This window comes from Misgurnus anguillicaudatus, chromosome 11 (assembly GCF_027580225.2).
Source record: "Misgurnus anguillicaudatus chromosome 11, ASM2758022v2, whole genome shotgun sequence".
In the NCBI taxonomy this organism is placed as follows: domain Eukaryota; kingdom Metazoa; phylum Chordata; class Actinopteri; order Cypriniformes; family Cobitidae; genus Misgurnus; species Misgurnus anguillicaudatus.
This window is the reverse complement of record NC_073347.2, coordinates 24,988,815-25,013,707: the sequence shown is the minus strand read 5'-3', so window position 1 is coordinate 25,013,707 and position 24,893 is coordinate 24,988,815. Positions and strand designations below refer to the sequence as shown.

Below are 24,893 nucleotides of genomic sequence, written 5' to 3'. Positions count from 1 at the left end.
AATTTGTAGTAAAACTATGCTTATACAAATGATAATCAACTACCACACTTACACTTTAAGAAATAACAAAATAATTAATCTTAGTAGCTCTGTTGCATTTGAAAAATGAAGACTCTTTTGAGAAATGAGAACTGGAGTGTGCCTCTATTTATTTCTTTTTAATAAGCAATTCACTGGATTAAACAAATACTGTTACAACACAAAAAATGATACATTTTAAAGCAACAAGTTTTATAACAACTTCATAATCAAAAGACAAGTTAATCTTTTTTTCTTTTGCTCTTGCTGTTTCCTTCCTTAATTTAGAAAACAAACGAACAAACAAAAACAAACATACAGACTTTTCATTGGACAGCTTGGCTGCCACTTGCTACCCTGTTCAAAGAACCATCTTTCTTGTTTTTTCTTTTTTATTATTTGCAAATGCAAAGGCTTGCCAGTAATAAATAATACTATAAAATGTTCTGCAAGTACACAAAAAAGATTGAGAAACAACAACAAGGGTAAATGTACAAGGTTTTGGGGTGAAGGGACGGTGAGCGACGTAGCAAAACCTCCGATTCATACAGGACACAGACAAAGCATCTATACATCCATACTAGCCAGACGACAAAGTCGATTTTATTATTTGCGTGTTTTTACAAAGTGGGATTTTTAAACAAGCAGGCATTGTTAAATACAGAGCACACAAATGATTAAGGCAGCTCAGATCTTCACCTCAAAAAGGTTTGAACATTTGATCCTTAAAAACTGCAGCTTGCGTCTTTTTTGTTTTTGATTTACACAAACATAGTGTCTCTCACACAGAGTGCAGATATAAGAATTTGTTGTTGCATAATTCTGGCTGTTGACAAGGCTGTTCTATTTAAAGGCCCATCGACCTTACGATTGTGTATTTCATGGCTATCGGAATATTGGGATATTTCAAGACCCTTCTGATTTACGCTTTGATCAATTAATGTCAAAACTCGCATCTGTATTCCCCTTTACTTGATTTTACAGAATTGCAGTAGATGTAAGGTGGGAGTGCTTTTCTCTCATTATGTTGTTTTGTTGAAGCCCATGTAACATTACTCGGTTAGGGATGGGGCCGATGGTTTTGCTGGTATTTCGGAGTTGCGGTGTATGGGTTTTTGTGTGTGTGGCTAATCCTTCGCCAAAGCAGTGCTCAAGTTCCTCTCTCTGATTAAACAGAAGCTCTCCAACTTTTCAGACTAATTTTGGTGAATGTAAAAGCCAAATACTCTTTCTATACCCTGCCTCGGGGCTGAAAGACAGTTTGGCCACTGAAACAGGCGCCTCTAGTATATCTTTTGAAACGCTCTTGGATTACAGTATTGCACTCTAGCAGACTCGATGTACTATGGTTTGTTAATTCCTTCAGCTTTTTTTGGTTAAAACTAGTTCACTGACTTTACTACCCCTGGTGGCCACACTGGGCACCTACTCACTTTTGAACTCCAGATGGCAATTGTTATTTGGACAGCATTGGCCACAAAATAAAGGTCAATCAAAATTGGTTCAGTACGATTTTACACTTTAAAAAGTGTTAAAAGTGTTATAAATATTAAAATATAATGTATATAATGGCAATGGAATCAATGTAGTGTGGGAAATGATGCAACAGAACTTTTACTGTTTGTAATAAACTTTTACAGTGTTTCTCATAAGTGCAATTACTCTCCTACAATGTACACACACAGCTTTTCTATTGTTGTCAAGGACAGCATCATCTGCTGTGTCCCATACACGCAAACACACACATTTTTCTGCTGGTGTCATTGTCTTGTCTGTGTGGAACCGCAGACACTACAACAGTGTTGAGTTTCAGAGCTATATCTGTCCCAGCCCAGTCTGCACAACTCTAGTTACAACAGCAAGGTCACACACACGCACACACACAATTTTTAATGTTGCTGTTTGAGCATAAACAACATCTGCAAAGTTACAACGCTTAAAGTTCAATGCAAAGGGATATATTTTCTTTAATTGCTTCACATAAACTACAAATGAATGGCTGGATAAACTACAGTGAGCTTCTTCCTGGGTTAGTGACATCACAAACCCCAACTGGCCACTGTAGTAAAGCCATGGTTTGTTTTTGTTATGGGGTCATAGTTCTGCCAGCGATATTACACTCATTCTGGTAGGGGCGTGACGTTTTCGGACAAAGTGCAGTAGGTGGTTAAAGAATCTGGCCAGCTAACCAATCAAAGCATATTGTGTATTTCTGAGGGAGGGGCTTCACAGAACTAGGAACTCAACTGCCATTTTTAGAATAATGGAAAAATGGTGTACAATGAAGTAAAAATTCAAACGAAGCATGAACACATGTTACAGTGCACCCCATAAACACAATTAAACCTTCAAAAACAGGCGGTTTACCACCCCTTTAATTGAGATTTAAACTGTGTGTGTGCGTGTTACGACCTCATGACATAGCCATACCTAACAGACAATTGTAAAAGCAATTTACTCGATTGCATAAATTAAAGGTGCTCTAAGCGAATTCACGCATTTTAGACCATAAAACATTTTTTGTTACATACAGCAAACATCTCCTTACTATCTGCTTGCTGCCTGTCCACTGATCAAACTGTAAAAAAATGCGATCTCTGTAGACAGCCTAGGCTCTACAAACTTCAATAAAAACACAGTGGCCAAACCTAGCACCACGAAACAAAACAAAGTGTTCCAGCCAATAAACGACAAGAAGCTTTTGGGGGTGGGGGTTGGGCGCGTTCATGAAAGCACGGAAGGGAGGGGGAGGAGTTAGCTACGCTCCGTTTGTTTGAAAACAGTTCAAACATCAACAAAAAGTGACGTCTCGCAGATTCGCTTAGAGTGCCTTTAATCTTATATTTATTTAGCAATGATGGTAACAGATGTGGTTTTCAAGCAGAGCTAAGGCTGGGAAAATTAATATCATGATATATTAGATGTATTACCTTAATAGTAACTTAGATTTAGACAAAAAAATCTCATTTTAACCAAGTGTGTTTAATAGCACTATGTAGACACAATGTCAAGAATCTCAGATCTCAACTCTGTTAAAGTGTTTCTCCCATGTAGCTCTTAAAGGAACCAGCAAGCATGTTTACGTTTAAAAGACGTCCAAACACAGCCCAGACGTCTAGCCTTAAAACAAGGCAAAATTTAAGTGTCAGTGAGAAATTAATAGATATGTAACCATAGCCTAAAAATAAATGAAACCAAACTCCTTGTAATCAATGTTGACTTTGCTTACATGATGGATTATGATACATCTTGCAAGTTATTTTGGCAAAAACTAAAATGTAACCAAATTCAAGTTTATTCTGTCTAGAATTCAGTTATTCAGAAGTCAGTTATAGCCGGACTATATTGGATCTATAGTTAATCTTGCTTGCTGGGAAAAGTTCACCCAAATATGAAACTTCACATAATTTACTCACCATCATGCCATCCCAAATGTATGTCTCCATTTCTTCAGTTAAACACAAACAAAAAGTTTTGTGTTAAAATGCCATCATGTTATTTCAAGTTTCTAAAAGCACATCCTTCCATCATTAAAGTAACCCAAACAACTCCAGTGGGTTAATAAATGTACAACAGAGTAAATTATGAGAGAATTTTCATATTTTGGGTAAACTATTCCTTTACTGTGCCCCCACACATAAACACATAATGTATGTGCACCAAACACAGAGCATATGATATTTTGTCCTTTATATCAATCTGTTCTCTACACTTCTATCCAGAAGGAGGGTCAGCCAACCATATCAGCACTGACAAAATATATCTGACATAGGAATGTGTGTGCATAAATCTGACACTGGAATGAGACCCAGACACATATGAACCCAAGAGAGAAATCCAGTCCCTACTCGTTAGACCTCTGAGTCTACTATTGAAAAAATATACCGCTGCGAAACTGAATCCCACATGAAAAGTACAGAGGAATAGGGTAGCACTTCAATGCTCTTTGTATATCACCCAGGAGCAAAGAGAGAGAGAGATGGAGAGTGAAAAAAAAGAAAAACTTGGTAAAGGTGGGTCAATAATGGCCACTCACTCTGCTGGTGAGGTGAAGAAACAAAAATACACAATTGAAATAAACTGCTTTCAGGAAGTTTCACTTTGAGTTTCACTTCCTCTTTTCATGAATGGCGTTTTGACCAAAATTTTGACACTCTACTTTTTGTCCAAAACAGCTTGAGCAAACTTGAACGCTTTGTGAAATTGAACTCTTTTTGGCCAAAGTTACTAGAGAAATTTGACACACATTCTCCCACACACTCAGACTGGGTTTTAAAAAATTTCTCCTTTAGTTCGGTAAAACAAAAAACAGATGAATACAGTTGCTAACCATGTGTTTGACTCCTACAGTACTCTTTGTAACCGATATCATTTTGGCTCTTCGACCACTTTACCAACCAAGTCTACCTTTCATTAAAATGTTCTTGGCATCCTGTGTAAGTGAACTCTACACTGAGGCACCTTGGAAATGTGAGTGAAACCGCTTTCAGTCGCCGTAGCAGGAAAGGATGTGATGAATGTAATTTAGCACTGATTAGGATTTGGCAAAAAAGCATAGAATAAAAACAAACCTCATGAATGCGCCTCTGACACTATCTCACTGCTGACCAAACCGAAGTCACTCAACTGGTTTTGATTGTTTACTGATAAAAAACCCAGGAGAGATCTTTATCATTTAAAACTTGACCAAGAGCACCACGCTAAAAAGGATTCATCATATATATATGACGAGAAACAAAACCCAAATGCCCATGTGAAAAATGGTTTCCCTCTAGCAATCTGATCCATAAGAGCAATGTGTACAGTACACAACCCACCAGCAGTGTTGGGCCTACTATTCATTGAGCTATGCAATGTGGCATCATAACTATAAGAATATCAGCTTGCCGTTTTAGCCATGCGGGTGGAACAGTCTCCAAGCCAATGGCCGCAAGGCTGGCAGCCATTTTAACAGTTGGCCTAAATGATTTTTGAGGTGTGTACCCTGTTATCAAATGAGTGAATTTTCATTGCACAAGTATAGGCAGATAAACAAGTCCACTGTCGTCCAGTAATGCAGACTTGTCTTCTGTTTTTGTGTCAGGTGTCCATCCTGCACCAACACAGGATGAGTTACAGCTTCATCTTTAAGATAAAACGAAAGTTTGCTCACTCTTTTGCCCACTCATGAAGTGACCCGTTCCTCTTCCTGTCGTTTTGGTGTCCAGTTGCTGAACACCTCTCCCTCAGAAAGGAGAGAAATAGACTGAAAGTAAAGAAGTTAAGAAAGAGTACAGAGTGTTTTGCTGGTGTTGCAGATACCGATACACATAGTCAGGGAATAGAGATAGAGAGGGAAAGATTTGAGCGAAAGAGTATTCAGATCTTTCGAGCTGCTCTGGGCTTGTATTAGATCTTGGAAATCCATATATACACTGTAGTCTTCAGCACTGTAATACCACTTCCATACAATAGGAGTGGAGTCTTCAGCTAGTCATGGATGTGGTGTCTAGTGGAGAGGATGGAAATATCTCTTGCCTCAAGACATCACAGATGAAGGTCAAACAGCAAAGCCAATCTACTTTCCTGACTGACAATTGTGTCATTTTTTGTTTAGCCAAAGCAGATTGCTGCCCAATCTGGATGATATGTGCATACAATGCATCTGTGTGGGTTTAAGAAGTGTAGAGGAACATGGTTGACATCTTAATTGGGTGGATTGTGGGTGGAGTTTGTGGACAGCTGAAGGTCTCTGCTGCAGTGTAATACTCTTTATCCCTTTATCCCCTTGGTGAGATGTTAACATCTATAAGAGAAAAGAAGTATTAACACATAAAAAATTTCACACCATTTACATGCATGTGGCAGACGCTTTTATCCAAAGCCACTTACGGTGCATTAATTATAATAACCTTTGTAATAGCTGATCGAAATAATAAAAAATTTCAATACAAAAGATAAGGGCTTGATTCTCACCAGTCTGTTCTCTGTTTCACTTGTTCTGATTGCGGATACGCAGACACCTTCTCTTTAGCGGAGGCTCCATTTCCATAGCCACTGTTCCTGTTAATGGGGCTGTCAAGCCACATGGCAGGATGGCAGTGGTTTTGTCAGCAGGTTTGGGCACGGGCTGAATGACACAGCCAGGTTTGGGCATTATAGGCAGGGCATAGGCATGGTCCTCACCAGATGGAGCATCATCAGGACTTTGTGGTTTGTCCTCACCAGTTCCTGTTGTAATGGCGGACTGGTCATTTGTACTTCTCTTACCTGCTGAGTCTCTTTCGGTGGCCAAGCAACTGTTTTCTTTCAGGTCCTCACCTTCTAGATCTACCCCAGTAGGGTCGTCGCACACTGTGGCTGACCTGCGACAGGGGTCCACGAGAGTTCGATGTTCTAACGGAGATGTCCTTAATGAACCCTCTGCAGATGGCACATTACAACTCCCATTGACAATTACGTTGCAGGGCGTAGCAGAGCCAGGCTCGGTTTTAGCTGTGGTGTTGTTGCCAGGGACAGTTTTAGTGATGCATGTGATTGGCTGAGAAAGAGGAGGAGTGCCACTGCAGTAGGAAGGATCAGCACAAGGCAATGTCATACTAGCCAATGGGCTTTTAGAATTACTGTCTCTGTGATTATCCTCTGTGCTAGAATTGGCCGCCCCATCCACCTCAGCCTCACCCAGTTGTGAAACTACAGGTGGTGGGCTTATCCCAGGCTCTGCTTTTACCTGAACACAGGTTACAGCTCTCTGGATTACTAGCTGTTGCCGTGAGCGGCGATTGGTCGTTAGGTCAATCACTCCATCCGCTAGTGTGTCTTTGTGGGAGTGTCCAGAGTTTAGGTTTCCAGGGGTTTCTGTTTTAACCATCAGATCCACCATTTTTGTCCTGCTCTGCTCTGTCTGTTTGGAAAAGCCTGGTGACAGTGTATCTGAGGTGGGTGGGGCCTGCTGAAAATCCCTCCCCTTCTCTCTAGATGAGCTAGGAGAAAATGAGGGTGGTGCTCTTGAGTCACTGTGCTCGTTTGAAGCATTCGGAAGCGTTCCGTCATTTCCTGGTCGATCACGTGATGCATGCGGACTGAATGGTATGGGTACTGGTATGGGTATTGGTACTGGTAATGGCACAATCACCGGATAGGGCACTAATAATGTTGGCGGTGGCACTAATGGAGCAAGAGAAGGCATGCCTATGTTCATAAGGGGTGGTACAGGGATGGGTCCAGCTGGCATCATGTTAACTGGGGGGAAAGGCAAAGATGGCATGTGGGTACCAGGGTGAGGAGGCATCATACCTGGAGGATTTCCAGAAAGGGTTGGAGTGGAGGACGGGTGCACCTGGGGAGAGAGCAGTGAGCGGTGCATGGGGCTTGATGGAGGTCCCAAAGTTCTAGGAGGGGGTGGTGGCCCGATTCCAGGAATTATGGGATTGGAATGAGGACTGTTGGGGCCTGGGGGGCGTAAGAAAGGAGGGCGAATATGCTGCATCATCTGATGCTCCATAAAGAGAGGAAGAGGAACCGGGCCACGTGGAGTCATGACCATCGGTGGGCTGCCAGGCGGCATACCCAGAGCTGGGTGTAAACCTGCTAAATGCGGTGGGGGAGGGGGCGGTAACACAGGGCTCTCGTGTGGCCGTGGTGTGGGGATTTTCGTTGACGATGATGACGATGATGATGATGAAGACGAGGATGAACACACAGTTCCAGTTTCAGACGGTGACCCCGATGTGGATCCAGAGGGTCCGGCTACAGAGGTGATGCCCCCTGGTGATGGTGCCTTGCGACCGCGGAGCTCGTTCAGAGGTGAGCTCCATGACTCAGGTGTTAGAAGCTGTACACCTGCTCCACTTTCAGATTTAGTATCACTGGCAGGAAGAGGTGGGTTACAGAATCCCCCTGGTAGCGCAGCCTGAGTCTCTTTATAGAAAATATCCATCTTATATTGGTTCAGACACTTTGCACTGCAGAACTGAAGCCGCCTTTCCCCCGCACCAAAATCTAGGTATTCCTTAGTGTGCCGGATGTGTTTGCACCAATCACAGACCTGTAACACCAACAACGCAAAAAACACACACGTGAACAACATAAAGTACACAATTTAGATATTTTATGTGTGTTAAATAATAATTTAAACATTCATCATAGACTACAACATAATAGGAAGTATGCCTATCTTTCATTTTGACTTGTGAGCCTGATGATAGGTATGTAAACAGTGTGTTTGCAAAATGTCAAATCAATGTAAGATTATAAGGTGAATGTGGCATTTAACACAACAACTTACACATTTAGACATTGAAGAGAAATGCAGTTATGTCATGAAATATTAAATTAACTCAAGCTTTCAGCTTTCACAGCCAAACACAGATCCTCTGTTACACTTCAATGCAGGTGTCAACTTTTCTGCATCATCATTATTCTCTCTCTTTCTCTCTCTCTCTCTCACACCCAGACACACACCCTGTTTTTTTAACCCATTGTTGGGTCAAACATAAACTCTTTCTGGGTTAAATTAACCTAACGGCTGGGTTTGTCCCTATTTGACCCAGTGCGGAATTTCTCTTTCAGTGCTGAATCAATTCTTTAAATTATTTTTGGTATTTTTGTATTTCCTGCCTGTTAACCTTACCTAACACACTCTTACATCCTTACTCTCACACACTCATTATAAAATGTCTGGAGTCAGCTGCCCAAGGCAACCTGCAGGGTCAAACTCTGACAGCCACTACTAAAAGGTTTTTCCTTCAAGCGGCAATTATGCATGTGGTTTCTGAGTATGTGTGTGAGTTTATCTGTGGCACCACAGGTGACGCTAACAGAGGTAGACAGCGACAACAGGATGCAACAAACAGGAACAAGAGCCTAAAAACTGCCAGACAGACAGTGTGTAAATATGAGACAGAACTGACAAGGAGAGGGAACACAAAATATAGCAAATGACTAGAATAAATGGATAGGCCAAAAATGGAAGGATAAATATAGACATTTCTATTACTATTAAATGACAGATAATCTCTTTCTATGTCACCCTTCTGTCAGGATAGTTTTGTTTGTCTGTTTTTGAGTTGAGGAAGCTGTCAGTCTCTACACAGATGATCGGTCGAAGTATTTGAGTGCAAACAGAGAAATCTTTGCCTCAGGCGTGGTGGGCAGAGAACATATAGCAAGCAATTTGCAAACATCGGCATAGAGACAAACAGGTAATACAGACTAGCCTGCACTGTGCTTGACTGTGAATGAATTACACCTGCTGATGGTGTTAACATAGACTCACATACATAGACTCACCCTGGGCCCACAAATTTTCTAAAATCATCAACTATATGTAATACACTTAACCAGCAATAGTTAGCCTGTCCGGAACCGAGCTGACTTAAACCACATCACTGTGTGACACTTGCTTTACATGTGAACGGCCCCTACGCTAATAAGATTTTGTTTCTCTCTCCCTGTCTCGTCCTCGATCCCGAGGACAATGAGACAAACAGATCAAGTTCCGGTAAATGTGAAAGTCGGCACACCTCTGATCTACTGGCTGTTCTTCAACGTGATGCCCAGCTGATGCCTGACCAATGACCACTGGCAGAACCTGCTTAATCTCCGCTTAATCTCCATATCCGTTGCAATGTATACATATATATATATATATATATATATATGAAGAGTTTGGTTCCAAAACGCGATAAACGCCATTTTTGAAAAAAATGAGTTACTGCCAAAATCAGTATTATATCAGGTCAGTAGTTAAAAGTAAATTCTTAATTTTACGCAAAATCCAATATCCGCCGTGTTATTCCGTCATCTTTTCTCCCTTTTTTCCCCAAAATGCGATAAACGCCACTCCCCCTTTTTTACAGAACGCAATAAATCCTACAGCGCACCATTCACGCAATGTAAACAAATGGCGGCGCGCTGAGTACATGGAGTCCTAGTTTTCCTCATCTACTTTGTACTTCGTGATCAACAAACAAAACAAAATAATACTTTAATGGCATTGATAAACCTGTGCTGGTTTTCTGTAATGGGAAAGAAACGTAAGCCAACATCTAATAATTTCCCTGAGAGGCACTCGGGAGACGGGTGCTTGTTCTCCCGACAGCATCAAGCTTCTCATGCTAACACATTGACCCCAGAGGATCTTATTAAAAACTTTCAATAATTTTACTCAAAGTCAACGAAAATCGAGCAGGACCAAAAACATTTTACAGCTGATCGCTGTGAAAAACGTTAAGCGACGACGTCAAGTTATAACCGCAATGACAGGGTTCTTAATATGACAAAGTAAGTGTTTTGATTAATGACATTATAATGTTTATATTTTTAATTAGTGTGTACAACTAGTCAACTAAATGAATATAACATGGCAAAGATGAATGCACATTTATATAGGCTATTGATTCAATAGATTTATAGCATTTTGAATAAAAACTTGTCATGGATTTATTGCATTTTGTGGAAGAAATAATCCGTTTTTATAATAAATCTTTGAAAATCAACTTATGGATTTGAATTTTTTATGTTTTTATAACCTAAAGATGCTATGTGAAAGTTTGTAACAGAAAATAGTTGTTTTCATCTTGTCACTTTCTTGGTATAGAAAACACTTTTTTACCAAAATTTGTCAAAATGGATTTATTGCGTTTTGGAACCAAACTCTTCATATATATATATATATATATATATATATATATATATATATATATATATATATATATATATATATATATATATATATATATATATCCCTAGGGTTTTTCCCTCCTAGGACTTTTTTTACTTCCCCGGCTAAAAAATACGGGGTTTTTTTTCTCCTAGGGGGTTTTTCAACCCGAGTAGGCAGCCTTCTTGGGCTTAACTTCTATACGTTACATTAGTAATACATTCGCTTTAATGTTGATTTATAGCCGCAGCAAATTTAGCTGCTTGTGCTATTGTGTATTATGTTGTGCTATCTGTCGATTTTCTGTGCTTTTCACTGCTTCTATTAATGTAAAGCTGCTTTGATACAATTACCAAATTGTGAAAAGCGCTATATAAATAAAAATGAATTTAATTGAATTGTTTAATGCTCCATTTAAAAAAAGGATTTATCCAAATCGGGTAAGATAAACATGCCCAAAAATGCTGTAAGTAATTTGGCACAACTCCTCTGTTTTGCGGGGCAGAAGAGGATGCAGAACACAGTAATCTGACTTACTTAAGACTAAGTCTAGGCAAAGCAATCTACGCTAAAATAAACATCATATTTACATAGAAAAAAGTTAACGGTAGAAGGAATCACAATGACTTCATTAAAATATTTTGGCACTATATCAGGTCATTAAGGACCTTGCTAAACTGAAATAAAACTAGAAAAACATTTCATATACCAATGCCAGAATTATACACAAATATTTCCTTCACCTTGCAAAATATAACATATAAGGGAAAGCTTAAACATACACCTGGTGTTTGTCTGTGTCCATGTGTGTGCTGTTTTCTATTGTTTTGGCAGTAAACCTTTGATTATAAGGCCAATAAAGATTCTTGAAATCAGAATCTGAACATGATTTGCTTCAGACCTGGCGGTGGACTGCAGAAACATAGTTTTCTTTTAAGGCTGGTGATTCGAATGTCAATGCCAGAGTTTCAAACATGATAATGAAGTAATTAATCATACTCTTGTACCACCAATGACAGACATTTATAATACAGGGAGAGAGAGGAGCTGAAGTTACACACGCTCAAATAAAGCACATGTACGTATAAACACACATAGTAACATATGAGTAACATCCACGCCCTTTTATGATATATCTTCTGATAACGAGTTGTATCATCATGCACAATTCAGGTCCTTAATTAAATTGATCTTGTTATATTACCAAATAATTAATCGAGTAACGTGCATTACTTGTGTTGTGTTTGCACTATAGTTTTTGCAGAACATAAATAAAAGTCAGGACAACGATGGGCAGTTCTTCTTTCGTTCTTTACTGCGCGTCAGTAACTCTGCAACACGTTACTTGTTATTCATTGCATCATGAACGGGCCAACCAGAACCTTACACAGAGTTCAACATCATTTAAATACACTACCAATACCTTACACAGAGTTCAACAACATCTAAATACACTACAACTTGAATTGGCTAAATCTGAAAAAAACTGCTTTGTTGAGGTAGAGCTTTTTGAAACCACACGTACATTGTACGCGTAGGTTGCGCATGCGCCTACAGGAGAATGTAGTATGTAGCCCAGGAGATGCATTGCATTTTGCTGTGCGTTCGCCTGTGTTTGTCAGTGATGTGCGGGTCAATGTATAAACAACCTGCACCCGACCGACGTTTCCACTAACCCGTCCGCAATTCAGACTGCAAAAAAAATAAATATTGTACTCGACCTGCTCCCTTGCCCGCATTTTTTAAAAGTAGTAATTGTTTAAAATAGTTAATTGGCATCTTTATTTCAAAACAAATCATGGTGACAGATGCTTTATGTATACTGTATCAACCCAGTATCACGAAATTACGTACCTATGGTCACGTCAATTTGTGAGTCTTTTCCATGACACTGACACGTCTTCCGCCCCCCTGCGTGAACATGCCACGCATTTCCGTCTACGTGTCACGGTCACGCACCTGCTACTCAACTGTTCGGTCCCACTTTCTTACCACTATCACTTCGGTTTACACTGAAAAAAGTGATTCATTGAATTTAATAAATTTTTTAAGGTAAGTGGTTGCAATCAATTTATTTAAGCTACATTTAAACAAAAGTTTTATATTATATTTTACTTTACTAATATTTTTGTTTAAATGTAGCTTAAATAAATTGATTGCACCCACTTACCTTAAAAAAAATGATTAAATTCAATGAATCATTTTTTTCAGTGTAGGGTTAGATTAACATAAAATGACATCCTTACCCAAACCCAACTCTAACCCTAATGCCAGGCGATAATGGTTTAAAAATCATAAAATCATGAAAAACGGTATAAACCAATACTTAAAGTGACATCCTAACGCAAACACCAAATCTAACCCTAAACTGAAGCATCAATGGTCTGAAAATAGGACAAAACAGTTGAGTAACAAATACGTGAGAGTGACACTTAAACAGAAATGCTTGACATGTTCACGCAAAAAGGCGTAAAAACGTGTCAGTGCACTGAAAAAAATGATTCATTGAATTTAACCAATTTTTTTAAGGTAAGTGGTTGCAATCAATTTATTTAAGCTACATTTAAACAAAAAAGATTAGTAAATTAAAATTAAATATAAAACTTTTGTTTAAATGTAGCTTAAATAAATTGATTGCAACCACTTACCTTAAAAAATTGATTAAATTCAATGAATCATTTTTTTCAGTGTGTCACAGAAGACTCACAAATTTACGAGACTATAGGTACATTATTTTGTGATACAGGGTTGACTGTATTGCATCCATAGCACTAGCCACTAGACATTATTTTTAATCAATAAGACACAGGCGCGTTATCCAAGCCTTAATGACAAGAAAAGCCCCTTACACTTTGGAGCCGCCACACATGAGGTCTTTCTGGGAAGTTATACGCAATTTCACATTTTTAAAGAATGACTTTTACACATTAGGTGAACTGTTTTGAATTGAGTACACCTCACGTAGGTGTAAAACCTTTTTTTGCCATATACAGTATGCCATAAGGTTTTTGCTAAATTGATGTTTTCCATAGGGCATAATTTCAATTAGCAATTGTAGTTGGCACAATTTGAAATGGAAACGCAACTAGTGTGATTTTCTAAAGAAGCAGTTAACAGGTGCAGACCAACTCAAGGTATACTTGAATATTCTTAATTATAAATGATTTTCATATTTCCTCAGTTTAAAAAGCGAGACAGATGGAGACCACTTAACGAGTCACGGCTCTCTAAGAGAAATTTTACTGCACATTACCCTAATGGACTCGCTCTTTCTCTCTCTCTCAATCCACTCGTTCTCTCTTTCCCTTAATCTTTCACTCACCCTTATTTTGCTATTTTGCGCTCTCTCTTTCTAACATGGTTGAGAGGTAATTACTGTCATTTACTTCTGCTGTGGCCGTTAAGCCAACGTCCGTGACCATGCTGTGAGTAGCTTTACGCTCCTTTACTGTAATTACCTGCAAGAGTACGGCTGCCAACTCAGTGTTAGAGAGGAAGTTTCTGTGCTAATGCCTTTCTTTTCCCATCATGCACACCCTCTGACCTGGAATGCATCTGTTCTCAACCAACCATATGTTGATTTTACACACACACACACACACATACACACATATGACCATTCATGTGGCAAACAGTAACATTCAATGCAGACTGACAATGTTTAAATAAAAAATGGAATGTCTCTCAAACAAAGTTTTTCCAGATAAGTAAAATAACTCATCAGCACCTAGTAAGGCAAAGTTAACAGTACAGGTGTGATATGACAAGCGTTGTGTCAAGTGCTAAGTCTTAATCAGTGTTAAAGGGACCCTCCACTTTTTTGAAAATATGCTAATTTTCCAGCTCCCCGGGTTAAACATTTAAATCTTAACGTTTTGGAATCCATTCAGCTGATCTCTGGGTCTAGGGCTAGCACTTTTAGCATAGCTTAGCATAATCCATTTAATCTGATTAGACCATTCGCATCGTGCTAAAAAATAACCAAAAAGTTTTTAATATTTTTCCTATGTAAAACTTGATTCTTCTGTAGTTACATCGTGTACTAAGACTGACCGAAAATTAAAAGCTGTGATTTTCTAGGCAGATATGGTTGGGACTATACTCTCAAACTGGTGTAATAATCAAGGACTTTGCTGGTGTGGCATGGCCGCAGCAGGCACAGTGATACTACGCACTGCCCGAAAATAGTCCCCTGCCATTGAAAGTAACCAAGGGGACTATTTTCAGGAAGTGTGTAAAATCACTACGCCTGCAGCAGCCATGTTACATCAGCAAAGTCACTGATTATTACACCAGTTTGAGAGTATAGTTCCTAGCCATATCTGCTTAGAAAATTGCAACTTTTAATTTTCTGTCGGTCTTAGTACCCGATGAAACTACAGAAGAGTCAAGTTTTAAATAGGAAAAATATTGAAACTCTTTGGTTATTTTTTAGCGCAATGCTAATGGTCTAATCAGATTCAATGCATTGTGCTAAGCTATGCTAAAAGTGCTAGCGCCAGACCCGGAGATCAGGTGAATGAATTCCAAAACTGTAAGAATCAAATGTTTAACTCTAGGGGAGCTGGATAATGAGCATATTTTCAAAAAAAGTGGAGTGTCCCTTTAAGTGCTAAATCAACAGAATCCTAAACAGATTTATAACATTACACTAAAAGGATGAATCTCATAAAAAAACAGTACAGGGTCATACTGTATCATGAGATTTTATAAAAGTTAAAAATTATGTTTTTAAATTAAAATCAGGATGAATTAAATTCAGCACAAAAATATTATATTACCATAATATTCAAATACTTTACAATTAAAATAAGATTACATAATGTAAATAAATAAATGTAATGTAAATAAATTAAAAGTAAATACTTAAACAAATCACAAAATGATAGTTATCAGTATGACCCTGACATGTTTTTTGGTTTTGCAAACATCCGTGTGAAAGTTTTGTTTCAGAGAACGATCAGCTTTGCTCACACCACATTTTAAAATTAAGATTTAAGACATCACACCATTTTTAAAAATCTAATCTGCAGATTTAATATGCATATGCTGTCTGTAATCTTTAATTCTGGGATGTTGAAGGGATTATATCTTACAAGCACATCGCTGTTTGTCTTGAGCACAAGTCTGGGCGTGTCTTTGGACAAGCTGTGGTGTGGAACGCCCTCCTCCTCTCTGGCCTAAAGGAAAAACATAATGTCCCTTTTTATGCATGACCAAAACTGAAAATAAACACACACACATAACAGATGTAGAAAAAATTAAAGGAGGAATGACAAATTGAGAGAAAAAAACATTTGCTGTCCGGCATAGACAGAAAAGAGACAATATGTATGTGCGTGTGCTTTAATTGTGTAATACAAGGTTATGGATTAGTAAGGTGAAATGGAACATGGAACAGTTTTATACTAGACACTTGAAAACCTTGAAATTTCTTAAAGGAATAGTCAATTTTCTTAAAATAAAAATCCAGATAATTTTACCACCATGTCATCCAAAATGATGATGTCTTTCTTTGTTCAGTCGAGAAGAAATTATGTTTTTTGAGGAAAACATTGCAGGATTTTTCTCATTTTAATGGACTTTAATAGAGCCCACTTAATACTTAACTCAACACTTAACAGTTTTTTTCAACGGAGTTTCAAATGACTATAAATGATCCCAAATGAGGCATTAGGGTCTTATCTAGCAAAACGATTGTCATTTTTGACAAGAAAAATATGCACTCCTAAACCACAACTTCTGGTCTTCCCTGGTCCTATGATACACCAGCGCGACCTCACGCAATACGTCATGACGTCAAGAGGTCACAGAGGACGAACGCGAAACTACGACCCAGTGTTTACGAGTGTGGAGAAAGAAGACCGTTCCAACGTTGTTGTATGTGGAATGATACAAATGAATGTCTTTGTGTCAGTTTATTGTTTAAAATGGTCCGCAAATGTGCGTTTCATATATGTAACACGTGACCTTTCTCTGTCACTACGCATTTACGTTAGGTCGCGCTGGATCGGACCTAGACGAAAAGTTGTGGTTCAAAAGTGCATATTTTTTATTTTTCTTGTCAAAAATGACAATCGTTTCGCTAGATAAGGCCCTTATGCCTCGTTTGGGATCGTTTATAGTCCTTTGAAACTCCGTTGAAAAAAACTGTTAAGTGTTGAGTTAAGTATTAAGTGTTGGGCTCTATTAAAGTCCATTAAAATGAGAAAAATCCTGCAATGTTTTCCTCAAAAAACATAATTTCTTCTTGACTGAACAAAGAAAGACATCAACATTTTGGATGACATGGTGGTGAGTAAATTATCTGGATTTTTTTTTAGAAAATGGACTATTCATTTAATATAAAACGGAATAAAAATAAAATGGATTATTTAAACATTTTCTAAAGAGCTGAATGGCATACAGAGGGAAACAATGCCTAAAAACACAGCCATAGATAGATAGATAGATAGATAGATAGATAGATAGATAGATAGATAGATAGATAGATAGATAGATAGATAGATAGATAGATAGATAGATAGATAGATAGATAGATTTAATGTGTCATATTGTGTTTAATTTATTTTCACATGAAATTATAGCCTGAGAATAACTCACACCACACTGACCTATATTGGATACAGTATATACACCAATACTGAATATAATCAGTACACACAGGCGCACACACACATGCACACACACACACTTGAGCCATCTTTAGTCTTTATTTTGTGTTGCAGTTTCTATGACCCCACTGGACTTGAGCCAACTCATTTACATATAGCACTAATGAGGGTACATTCTCACACACGTACACACACGGCTTATCCGCAGTCTTAATGACTTGAGGCGTGATGGTGCGCTGAGCAGAAACCACTCACATATTTCACACACACATACAGTCTAAATTGCCTAAACACTGTAAAACAGCTATGTTCACACTGACAAATCCATATTTATATAAAACTGTCTATTTCTAAGTTAACCAAAAGCTAGACAGTGGTGTGTGCGCGGCAGTTTTGTCCAACCATATTGTAAACATGCACCAAGCTGGAGTTGGTGTGTGTGTGCGTGTGTGTGTGTGTAATATGCCGCCTATGGTTTGGCATTTCTGCCACATCTCTGCCAGGCACCATCTGGGCATCACACAACCTACAGTTGCGCAAGTGTGTATTTCACATTGCCAGGTAAAATGTTCTTCAAGCCAAGGACATGGATGAGCACACAAATGTGCATGTACTGTATGCACATGTGTGCTCTGGTCCTACTCGCCCCACCCCAAGCAGGACTCGGACTGTCAATCGGTCCAGTATGGGAGTCGGACACTCTAGCAAGGAGGCTAAAGGCTACGGCCTCTAGCATCTGTCGCTAGCACAGGGGTTCTCAACCTTTTGCAACTTATGGCCCACCAATGATTTCTAAAAACATTACAAGGACCACCTTTTCAAATATTATAGTGTGAAAACAGAAAATTGACGCCAAACAAAGCATTATTACACTACATGCCTTTCGCATCACTTTGAATATGCTAAAAGTCTAGGAATGCCATTGCTTTCAGTGGGAAACCACAGGCGTCCTTTCCGGCAAAAAAGCGATTTAAAATTCCACCTTTGAGAAGTTCCATCGAATCACGAACATCACGTCAAAAGTCAGGGCTACGAGCCATACTCATTACTGACTGCCCCACAGTGGTCCAGCCAGACATCAGTGAGCCGATCTAGTGTAAATAGCGTTTGCCGGGACACTATTTGCACTAGTGTAAATATACCCTCAGCTGAAATATTACTCTGATCCTGCAATAAAATATAATTCTGCATTCAACTGAACAGGCAGCCAAGGTATGGTAGCCGCCAATCCCTGCCATGCCCAATTGACGCCCCTGTCTGTCAGCATCTTTCACTGCTCTGACAGGCTGCTTAAAGTGCCACTAATCTGTAAGTGTGTTAGTCTTTGTGTTTGTGTGTATGTCTGAGTGAGCATTCTGTGTGTGATTTTTTTTTTGTTCTGTTGGCTAGCAGCTATGAAATAATCACCCGGCACCATGAGTCACAACGCCATGGCAACAAGACCTGAAGAAGCAAAGGCCCAATAGCTTCCAAGTAACACACACAAAGAGATGCTAAAAGAGTTTCAGAGACAGAGACATTGAAGCAATGTCAATGTTCAGTATAAAATACTGAATAAATAATCTGAACATTTGTTAGGCCTGCAGTAACTTAGTTACTGATTATAGATGCAATTATGAATGAATAAACAGGTCTCATTTGAAATGCACGTATTATTGAATTGTGTGTATATAAATCAACACTATACTATAAACTGGCATATAATTTTCACTCCATCAGATTTTTACACTGTAATCAAATAAAAAATTTTGGAGCGTTACAATCTCTCAAACATCTGACACATGCATGCACGCATCTGACACACACACGCACACACACACACACAGCAGCAGAATAAAGATTGTGATGTGTTAATTTGAGTAATGTTTAACTAGGCAAACTACAGTACACACTTGTGGATAGAAAACGTCAAATAAGATTTAATCTATCCTGTTTTATTCTCTTTTTCTCTGAGCTATCTGACATCACTTTTAATGTTGACACATCAAAATACTGCATAACATCAGCACACACACTGTGTCGAAATTCATTTTGTTCTCTTTCTCTGAGCTGTCTGCACATCTGAACACTTCCCTGAACACTGACACGCCAACATATCAGTAAACATCAGTACACACACAAACAGCATATGGCCACTCAGTCAACACTCATCTTTTCTTCCTCTCTCTTGTTTGGAGAATTGCATCTTATGCTGTTTCATTCTGTTTTTATGTGAAGCACAATCATATAAGTCTGTAACGCAGTACCACCGCTTCCAATACGCAGAGTACGCACGCAGTTTGCGTAGGGCACCAACTTCTCCGAGGGGCACAATCTCGGTTGCCCAGAAAAAAATTCTCTACAAATATGAATCTCAACCCACCAACCTTTTTGTGGTAAATGCAGTAAGCAGATGACGTGACACGCCATCCAGTGTTTGAATTATGTCAAAGATTATAGGGGGTCCCCTAGCTAAGCCCCCCATCACTATATATCGCTGTGATTTCACAAAGTAAGATGTGATCCTGTATCAACGTTTTAATCAAAGAAACCCCAAATTATCTTTAACTCAAACCCTAACCATTCTTTACCCCTCATATTAGTGTGAAATAATAGTTTGAGAATAATTTTTTAAACTCACTTGAGAGTTTACATTTATTTCAGACAGAAATCTTTTTGATTCGTTTATTGCGAAATTGGGACAAATAATGACAGTATCACTTTGTGGTAGCGGAGCACGAGAATTTTAAATTCATGTAGTATTTTAAGTTGAATAAACCAGGGGACCCCCTAATTTACATTTTTGTGCTTTATAGGGGGTCCGGGACCACCCCAGCCCCCCACAATTCAAACACTGGTGCTATTTTAAATTCATGTAGTATTTTAAGTTTAAAAAACCAGGGGACCTCGCTAATTTACATTTTTGTGCTTTATAGGGGTCCGGGAGGGACAACCCCAGCCCCCCCCCCCACCACAATTCAAACACTGCCGCTATCCCCATGTCTGCCAAGCCACCGCCACCAAACTGCAGATGCTGGATAAACAAATGTGTGTTCAATGCCGTTGCGCAGATCAATTTCCGAAAAAAAACCCATCAAAGTACCGCAAGAGCGATTATAAAGTATATGCATTCTGCTCTCTTGATACTTTCATACGGCATCCGTTTGCATGATAACACATGTCACAATTGATGGACAGCTATGTTGTGAAGACAGCGTTCCATCTCCAAATGCAAAAGAAAAGTCCAAAATAAATCCTGTGCATTACTTTCAGTTCAGTTCACAAGCCTGTGTAAATGTATTGCTTTGGCTGCTGATAGTACCAACTCATGCACCTGATTTAAATTTGTCACATTACATTAAGCAGTACAAAATTTTATTCCGTTGTTGGTTGTAGTTTAGAATCGGTATGCAGAGTAGCCTGTACTTGACCAGCATAATGTCCATAACTTTGACACAGTAATTCTTAGGATCCAACACTACAGATGCAGAAATATATATTAATAATATTTGTATAATTGTGTTGCTGTCAAAATACAATTGTAGACTAAATGATAACAATAGCATTTTAATAAAGTTCTATTCTCACACATAATATAGTAATGTGATTTTGTTTGGGAGGGGGGGGTAACTGAAAGGGGCACCACAGTACAAGTCCGCTTAGGGCATCCATTTGGCCAGAAGCGGCCCTGAGTCTGTGAGTCCAACTGCTTGCTGTTTAAAATGATTTAGCCTGTTTATCCCAGCTGTCTGCATTGAGATGACATGTCTCTCTTTCTGTCACACACACACATTTTTCGTTCTAGTTGTAGTATTTTAACAATGATCCATTTTGATCACAGTAATAAATTCTATAGTGAGGATATTGCATGATAATACAAAGGTACTATAATCATTGTGAATAACTAATATTATATTTATATTAGGGCCGGGACTTGATTAAAAAAATTAATCTATTTAATTAGAGGCTTTGTAATTAATTAATCGAAATGAATCACATTTTAATCACATATAAATATTTGACCTGAGAACATTGCGAAGTTATTTTTTCATATGGATTTTTAGTATACCATGAATAATGACTGAATACATAAGCTTAAGCAACAAAATATTGTTTATTTTTGTTCAACCAAGTCGTTGTACTCGGAGTCGGGCTAACGTCCACGCTAGCTGCTATGTGTTTTGCATTGAGATGATACTTGAGGCTCGATGTGCTGCGGTGATATGCGAATTCCTTGTTGCATAGCTTACACACAACCATGCTCTTATCGACGCTTCCATCCGTTCGTTTTTTATTAAAAAAAATCCCATCCACGAGGCCAACCAAACCGATCTCATCAGCTTCTTCGTTCATGTTCACTGTGGTTTGTTGTTGTCTGAAGTCATGATGAACGCTAGTTGGTGCTCCAGTATATTCGGTCCGCCGAAACTCATTCAATGAGAAATGTTCCGCGGTGCAAAAATAAGTGTGATTAAAATGTGTTAAAAATGTTTAACGCGTTATTTTTTGTGTAATTAATTAATCTTAATTAACGCATTAAAATCCCGGCCCTAATTTATATACTTAAGCGATAAGCCAAGCAAGGCCATGTGATATCCCCCTGCAATGGTTAAAATTGTTTATCATAAAAGTTGAATATTAAAGCTGCAATCCGTAGCTTTATTTGGTTAAAAAATAACAAAAGTCAGTCGTTGAGCAAGTACATTAAAATCAGTGCTGAAAACATTCTCCTTAATTTACCCCAATAGGCTTTATGCCCAGCTGCACTACTTCCTGAACTTCAGCCAGCTCCTTGTTTCCTGTCTGCCATTATTGGACAAACTGATTAATCCAGGTGTGCCTGACCTCAGTAGTCACAACAACAATAATCAGACACACCTGGATTAATCAGTTTGTCCAATAATGGCAGACAGGAAACAAGGAGCTGGCTGAAGTTCAGGAAGTAGTGCAGCTGGGCATAAAGCCTATTGACAACATAAGCTTACAATAATGCGATTTAGCAGGAAAGTACGTTTGAAACAGAGGTGGCGATACAGAGGCAAAAGCTACAGTGTCATGTGTGTTGCTTGTGTTTTCATCATATGTGTTTGTTGCATCATGTAAGCCATGTGCATCACGTGTTTTGTCAAAATAAGTGCCTGCTGCACACATGTCAAAACCGTTTATGATAAGAGAGATGCTCACGTTCACAAAATACACGCAAGACACTCACTTAACAGTAAACTCTGATTACGCATAAGATTATGCAAGTATCTGGCAAACGTGAGCGTCTCTTTTATCATAAACCCTTTAGAGGCATCTACAGCAGGCACTTATTTTGACAAGACACGTGATGCACATAGGATCCTCGACCCCCAGAACACATATTTTGAAACTACGAACCACACACAACGTGCTACATACATGTTGTGACGAACTTCGCATCGAGTGCCCTCGAAAAAGAAGTCACCGGCCGCCACTAATAATATGGATTTAAAAGGTACTCCAAGGCACTTCAGATAATATCATGGTTTTATCAATGAGTATGTCCAAGAAAATTAAATTCGGTTGACAGATGATATGCCTAAAATTTGTTGCGACTGACTTCTTAGCACACCTTGCAAATGATGGCATTTTGTTTGGTATCTGTTTAGTTTCTAAAAACCAAACCATCCATATATAATATATTGTGCATTCTTTCTGGAGACAATTCATCATCCACTCCTGTGTCTTTTTCCACACCTGTGATCATTTAAAATTACTTGTGAAATTGCCTACACTATTAGAAAAAATGATCAAAATATGCACCCCAGCTGTTCCCATACGGCAAAAAATGCACTTAATTGGCCAAAAATATGTTTTAAATATATGCTAAATATAGAAATTAAAGCTCAATTTAATATATTTTTGAAATTGACAATATATTTAGTATTAACCTGTAAATTTTAAAATGTATTTCAGAGGCAACAAATACAATTCTAATTTTACAACCCATCTGGCAATATATATATATTTTTCCGGGCCAAAATATAAATGTTTGTTTAAAATGTAAGTATAAAATGTATAGGTATGTATAAAATATATAACTGTATGTTAGCGGTTGAATTTTAATGTTTTAAACCTGTTTACAACAAGTTTTTCTTTAAATGTGTGAAAATAAATGCTTTAAAATATATTTATTTCAAAAAAAATATTTCAAAATTTACCAAAAATAAATGTTTGTAAACATATTTCAAATTTTTTTCAGTATATACAGTGTATTTATTTATTTATTTGGGGTTACCCTCTAACAGGTTCTCATAAATACCATTAGGTACAAATATGTATACATTTGGTACCAGTGCTTTTGAAATACTATTGTATCTTTGAGGTACTAATATGATCTCTTTGGCTGCAAAACATTTTAAAAGGGTACAACCAGTGACAGCTGGCCTACATATTTTATTCTATTTTATTTTGACAATTTTTTCTGATAGTGTATTGATGGCATCTTTGCCATATTAATCGTAATCAACAATATTCACAGTATTCTGTAATTTTATATAACAATTAATAATATGTAATATTTGTCATAAGGCCCGGCCCTAGCTGACGCTATGACTTTCTACGTTGTCTCTATATGTGTGTGTGTACAGTAAAATTTCACTGTAACCAAGAGATGTAACTTTCCGCTCCTTCAGCTTTGTTCAACACACAAGCCTGTTCACTTCAACCCAGAAAAAAATCACCATATATGGGCACGCTTCTCCCTATTCCAATATTTAGTTACACTAAAGTTTCATGAGGTTAAAAATATCTTGTCAAAATTCATCAGCTCAGCCCCTAAACACACACAACGCACACACACACGTGAATATTTGGACACTGTAAAATGAGCCCACAGTCTGATACAATTAAAACATAACAATACTCTCTCCGTGTGTGTGTGAGACGTCCCAAAAAACAGTGTGTTATTCTTACACACACCATTAATGGACAGGAGTTGTAAACACCTACAGAAACTGCTGTGAGGACTTTTTCACAACCTAAAATGGTCACACTTACTTATGGTACGGTGTGTGTATGCGTTTACTGTATTCTGCAAATGTAGCACCTGCAGGTGTTTACTGCAGTAACAGACTGCTGCCACAGCAACCAGACACACAGCCCCTCCCCATGTCTTATTTCACACACAAGGGTCTGAAAATGGTATTTTATACCCCTACACCCAAATCTGTAAAATCAAATATTTTAGCAAATTTTTTACATTTTTGTATGCTTGTGGGGACATAAAACATGTTTTCTCGCAAATAATGTCAACGTGTACAGACGCATCTGCAGTTGAGCTGGTGTTCACGACAACAAAAAGGAAATGTAAATAAATTCTTTTAGCGTAATGTAGTTAAACCCCTCCTTATAAATTATGGAATTCAGGGCGGAGTCGCAGTGATGGAGGAATGCCAGTGGAATTGTCAAAGGAGCGAGGAAAACAGGTATTAAATGAACATGTTCCCGACAGAATTCCACTTGGCATTGCACAGATGGATCTCTTCAGCATCACTGTGGTCTATAAACCCACCAAAACCACCTCATAATTTACACCATAATAATCACAGACTACACTAACCACATCTCCATATCAGACCATGCCATTCTGCCGACACATTATACTTGAGTAAATA

The 24,893-nt window shown here is 38.3% G+C and overlaps 1 protein-coding gene across 4 annotated transcripts in view; it reads right to left on the bottom strand.

The window, feature by feature from the left end:
* Nucleotides 1-132: 132 nt before the first annotated feature.
* Nucleotides 133-24,893, bottom strand: part of sobpa (sine oculis binding protein homolog (Drosophila) a) — a 48,713-nt gene continuing 23,952 nt past the window's right edge. For 2 of the 4 annotated variants that reach the window (XM_055169395.2, XM_055169396.2), the window contains 3 exons: nt 15,757-15,840; nt 5,974-8,044; nt 133-5,803 (listed from right to left, as the gene is read on the bottom strand). In XM_055169395.2, the coding sequence (XP_055025370.1) occupies nt 5,990-8,044; nt 15,757-15,840 (2,139 nt within the window). In that variant the 3' untranslated portion in view covers nt 133-5,803; nt 5,974-5,989. The remainder of the gene's footprint in view (nt 5,804-5,973; nt 8,045-15,756; nt 15,841-24,893) is intronic. The other 2 variants (XM_055169397.2, XM_055169398.2) reach the window with 1 other exon arrangement.